At 41.2% G+C, this 6,000-nt stretch overlaps 1 protein-coding gene across 2 annotated transcripts in view; it reads right to left on the bottom strand.

The window, feature by feature from the left end:
* Positions 1 to 349: 349 nt before the first annotated feature.
* The window catches only part of HLF (HLF transcription factor, PAR bZIP family member), a 40,218-nt gene continuing 34,567 nt past the window's right edge, over positions 350 to 6,000 (bottom strand). Inside the window, exon 4 of one of the 2 annotated variants that reach the window (XM_068264039.1) lies at positions 350 to 1,825. In XM_068264039.1, the coding sequence (XP_068120140.1) occupies positions 1,607 to 1,825 (219 nt within the window). In that variant the 3' untranslated portion in view covers positions 350 to 1,606. The remainder of the gene's footprint in view (positions 1,826 to 6,000) is intronic. The other variant, XM_068264040.1, reaches the window with a different exon arrangement.

Below are 6,000 nucleotides of genomic sequence, written 5' to 3'. Positions count from 1 at the left end.
GCTTTATACAGAATTCATTTAAAGTCATTATCTGTTAAATGCATATAAAAAACAGACCTGTAATAGGGATCAAATACAGTTAATAAACCCCAAAAACCTGTGTTAAAAGGATGTCTTTAGGCGATAAAAAGATTATTGCTTGACACAAATGGAAAAGTGCAACATCTAAGCAAAGTCTCTGTATCTCAGGGCAGTGTTTCTCAAACCTGTCCTCATGGCTCCCCAACAGTGCATGTTTTGCAGGCAACCTCACCTATTCACAGGTGGGGTAATTAGTGTCTCAGCTACACGGAATCCACCTATCTGAGACACTAATTACCCCACCTGTGCATGGCTGAGGTTGCCTGCAAACCATGCATTGTTGGGGAGTCACAAGGACAGGTTTGAGAAACCCTGTCTTAGGGCAAGTGAACACAAGGCCATCAGACTACATGAGGTTCATGGGTTATGTTCAGGCACTCATATAAACTTGCCCTAAGCTAAAAAAATATATACACACAGTTTTATTACAGATTACAACACGTGTTTCACATTTTTTCTGGACAGTTGGCAGATCACATGACTTATAAGATAAATTAATGACATAACATCGCCCATTCCAACCCTTGTTTGACCTCAGATCATCAGCTGACACTGGTATGCAGATACTTCAATAGGCTACAAGTTTGAAGGCCAACTCGTTGCAAGGGTGGGTCCACCAAAAACTGAACTTTCAGTTAGTGGGCTGATTCCCACACTGGCTCCTTATATGGTAAGTGGTGAGGTCTCCAGTTGAGCAACCCTGGTCTGCCCTTTATATTCTATGAAGCGTCCCATCTTCTGCAGTATTTTCCAAACCTCAGACCTCCTGCAGATTGCTGGGAGTGGAGCTGGAACCACAGTGCGGTTATCTCATTGCCGGAGACCCCAAGCGATGGAAGCTGCCAGTAGGTGGTTCAACTCACTAACACCACCAAACACCAGATTTTAACTGGACAATGCTTGTTTTTCACTGAATTGGTCCAGTTAAATCTAACAATAATAAAGAACAATTAAAAAATGAGCTCTCTCGTAAGTTTTCAAACTCGTTATCCATGGCTAGTGTCCTTGATAGAAATTTATGACATTTTTGAAAAAGTATGCATGTTTTTCATTTGACACTGACTCGGGTATTACTTGAAACATGAAACCGTGAACTTAGCAGAATAAACAATTTATACAATGCTGATTGGCCGAGTAGTAGTCCACAAGACCTCTAAAGTCCATAAAAGGTCATATGTCTTTCATAAAGTTCCTCCTACTCTGAGCCAGTTAAGAGTCACCAGATTTACTCCAGAGCAAAATGGTGAAGGTATTGGAGAAAAAAGCAGATGCTACAGCAGATTTTGAAAAAGTTTTTAACACAGTCAAGGTAAGTGGTGTCTTTCGATAAAGCACGTCATAATACGGAAAGTGCCCAGACAAAAACACAAATGAGGGGGGAAAAATGGTAAAAAAAAAAAATAAGGAATTGCAAGTCAGTCCTTTCTTCCAGTAAAGTGCTGATGAAAGAATTAGGTTGGTATGTGTTTAATGCTACACGGCAGAGATGAAAATGTCTTAAGTGTCTCCGTGGCCAATGGGGCCCTCAGACGGGACCATGTCTGGCTTCGTACTTTGCTAAAAGGTTCTTGCATTTCCCCAGCTCTTTCCTAAGGTCGGCCACCTCCAACCGCAAGGCCGAGTTCTCCTTCTCCAGGAAAGAGGCTCTGATGGCGATCTGGTTCTCTTTTAACCGGCGGGCGTCTCTTGACCTCTTGGCGGCCATGTTGTTCTTCTTGCGTCTGGCCCAGTATTTTTCATCCTGCTCATTGTTTCAAAGACAAAAGGGAAAGAGGATGTTAGACTTGGAGAGGACAGCAAATGAATACAAATGCCAATGAACAACTCAGCTATTTAGCATTAAATCAGTTCCCCAGACAAAAATGAATTGCAGCAATTAATATTGGACCTCAACACAGGTTCACATATTTCTGTGCCCTGTCTGGAAACTGTCCCTGTCAACCAAAAAAATAAGTTCGACTATAGTAGAGAAGCAATTAAGGTTGTTTTACCTGCAGCTTAGGACCCGAGTAGTAACTAATCTACAAATGCATTATGGGAAATGATGATGCAAACTTCTGGGAGTCAATCGAGGTAAGATTAACACCATCCAGCACCCTCCACCCCACCACCCACAGATTGCCGAAAGGAGATACCAAAAAAGAGAACAGCCTTCCTCGGAGTCACGGTAGAGTCAGTCCATCATGGGAAGAGGTTTTTAATGGTGATTTTTTTTTGGGGGGGGGATGGGGTGCAAATAAGTTACAAGACAAGGGCACTTACAAGGAATTTGACTTGGCAGTTGCTTAAAAGTTACAAACAAAACAACACAAGGGCAGACATTTTAGATATTACAAGTCAAGGATAGTAAACAGAATGAGAAGCTTTCATTTGTAGTTTTATATTGTAATGCTTTCAAGTCCTTTCATTAAGCATGGGTACTGCCTTAAAAAAAAGGCTGTTCCTGTGCCTACAAGTTTTAGTTGTGACTGACCGGTATCTCTCGTCCTGAAGGCATAAGCTAAAAGAATTGTGTACGATAAAGAGGAAATGACGCATGCTGACAAAGTCATCATGCCCTGTCAATCAAGGTCTTACAAATCCACCATCTGACTGTGTCATTCCCGCTTCCTGCATTATCTGATGAGATTTCATCTACAGGAGAGATAGTACAAGCTCGGAAATAAAGAGGAATGAATTCACCTCTATTGTATTATCTCTTTGTGTTTAAAGGATACCAGAAGTGACATGTGACATGATGAGATAGACATGTGTATGTACAGTGCCTAGCACACAATTAGCTGTGCTGTGTTCCTTTCTTTTCTTTCTCTGCCTGAAAGAGTTAAATATCAGGTATGTATGTGGCTGACTCAATCCTGACTCAAATTTCTTATCAGTGAGGGTCACACTGTAGTCACTTCCTGTCTGAGTCAGGACTGAGTCAGCCACTTACATACCTGATATTTAACTCTTTCAGGCAGAGAAAGAAAAGAAAGGAACACAGCATAGCTAATTGTGTGCTTTGCACTGTACATACACATGTCTATCTCATCATGTCACATGTCACTTCAGGTATCCTTTAAGCACAAGAATGAACATTGTCTTGTTCCTAGGCGGAAGTTGACCAGGTGAAAAAAAAAATTCAAAAATGAATTTGCAATAACAGATATAATTGGGGGAGAGAGAACTACTTTTATTCATTTATTTAATCCTGGTCTTGCAAACCTGAAGCAAAAATAAACGTATGAGATAATGAATTGAATGTGTAGTACAGCTAAGAAATAGAACATCAGTAGCAAAGAAAAGAGTCTCATATTGTTTTTCAGCACAGGAAGAGTTAAATTACAGATATCAGTTATCTAGAGTTTTTCAGAGCTATTTGACCCACTGGGTTGAATACTGTCCTGATTTCTGAAGCTCTTAAACAGCCACGTAACAGTGAGAGACAGCTTCAGATAAGGTTTTACTGCAGGAAAGTTCAAAGGGTCATTATTTCTGTTTCATAGCTTACAAGACAGAGTGTGGTTTGTAAACTGCAAATAGGACACAATGATGCAATGTTACAGAAAAAAAATCTTTATAGCTGAAAATAAAGACTCTTTTCTTTGCAACTAATGTTCTATTCATTATCCGTACTACACAAACAATGATACGTTTGTTTTTTTCCGCTTCAGGTTTTCTTTAATGCAAGGTCTATATTATACAACAGAGCATCAAGTTACATAAATGTCCAATATTTCATTTCCGATGCAGAAGGGGCGGATCTGCGAATGGCAGCAGCCCGTCTTTCACGGGATACAATGTACTCATTTCGGATCCGGCCTTTACCAGTCCAATCAAGAAACAATGTCGCCACCCACGCTCTGAAAATCCCTGGAAATGCGCCCGCCGCGATCACCTGTCCCTGCGAGAAAAATCCATCTGTGCACCTTATTTTCCTATCCAGTTCACCTGCAACGGAGGCGGCTTTGCGAGTACCGTCTCTGCTTATTTTTACAAATTGCAAAAAAAGCAAATCTTTTAATCCCCCCCCCCCCTCGGGCTGAGGTTGGCAGACGGGCGTCACGTGACCTTCCAAGGAGATTGACAGGCTTAATCTCCTTACCCCTCTTCCATGGAGTAAAACAGCCAATCAGCTGGTGGTTATAAGACACTGAGGCCCCCCCTTCCTCTGAGATTAGGTTCCCTGTTAAGTGACTGGAGCGAATGATGTGATTAGGGAGAAAAACAGGCACGTTACTTCTTTGGATGGAGTACAATTCTCTAGCTCAACTGTATTTGGTTACAAAATAATTAGGAAATGTGATTTTTTTTTTCTGTTTCTTTTTTGGTGTTCCGCCCACATCACAGTCAGATTACGCTATGTTGGGTAAAGCTGAAGGCACGTGCAGGAACTTGAGCCCGAGGTGAGAAGGGATATGGTGGCTGCCATATTTATTTTCCTTTTTTAACAATACAAGTTGCCTGACAGTCCTCCTGATCCTTTGCCTCTAATACTTTTAGCCATAAACCCTAAACAAGCATATGCAGATCAGGTACTCTGACTGGTTTTTCTGGATTAGCCATATGCTTGTTCCAGGGTTGTGACTTAGACACTACTTATGCCAGAAGATCAGCAGGACTGCCAGGCAATTGGCATGGTTTACAAGGAAATAAATATGGCAGCCACCATATCCCTCTCACCACTGGTTCCCTTTAAAGGGGTACTACGGCAAAAACCATGAAAATCTGCTATCTTTATATTTGCATTATAACATGATCCTAAATCTACACCATTGGCTCATCAGGTGCTGTACGCTGCCACCAAATGGCGGCGTTTATGGAAAGCGCTAAACACGCCTTGTGTTTATGTTCAATTTTAGCGAGTGGCAGATGGTATTTGTGTCTGTCCTGCACGCCACAGTCACCCAAAAACACCCGGGTGGTAAGCAGAGCCTGATTATCTGCAGGGCAATTTAGGCAGATGCCTAGGGCCTGGTGGATGTAGGGACCTGGCTGACACCTTTTCTGATCCCCATTCTTCATTTTATACTACCAGGGAGAGCCAAATCTGCTATCTTGCTATATTCATCCTAAATGCTGCTAATAGTAAAATATCAGTAACTTTAAATTCCCGATATCTTACTGTGCACTACCAGACACCTATTCTAAACTTAACCGCTCATAAGTGCCTAACCCTAACCCCCCATAACTAATGCCTAACCCTAACTCTCCCTGAAGGTACCTAACCCTAGCCTCATGACCTAATGCCTAACCCTGACCACCAGTGATGATTGAATTGGGTAATTACGATTTCATGGAATCGTGCATCATGTTTATAATTACGATGGTAATGAAAAAATCGTAAGCATGGAAAATTACGCAAAATTGTGTGTAATTAAAACCACACACAAACTTTCCATACTTATGGTCATTTTCGAAACGGATTTCAGCGTAAAACACAAAATGATGATTTTGTTTTACCCGTTATTTCGTGTAAAACAAGAAATTATGATTTTTGTCATTATGATAAAATATGGAATTACAAATTCGACATGAAATTACAAAATATGATTTTTCTGATTTACAAATTACAATTTTATGTCGTAATTGCAACTTTCATAATTATGAAAAATGTGAAATTCAGGCTCCTCTCTGTTAACCACCACCATAAGTGCCTAAGACCCCCTAGCTAGTGCCTAAGCTTTACCCCTCCTCACCAAATACTTAACCTACCCGCCCTTCCCCGTAAATGCCTAACACTAAACTAAAATTGGGGGCCCAATCGACCCATAGTTGTAGCCAGTCAACTGGCTACAACTATTAAATACTATGTAGTACCCAATTGTCTACTAACCGCACCAGGTGCTCAAATGACCACCTGGACACCCCATTGCTAAAAACTAATACAGGCATCCATTAGACCCCTGACGATTACGCCGCCCACATGACCTGCTCCAT

This window comes from Hyperolius riggenbachi, chromosome 12, assembly GCF_040937935.1.
Source record: "Hyperolius riggenbachi isolate aHypRig1 chromosome 12, aHypRig1.pri, whole genome shotgun sequence".
Taxonomy (NCBI): domain Eukaryota; kingdom Metazoa; phylum Chordata; class Amphibia; order Anura; family Hyperoliidae; genus Hyperolius; species Hyperolius riggenbachi.
This window is presented reverse-complemented; position numbering and strand designations above follow the sequence as displayed.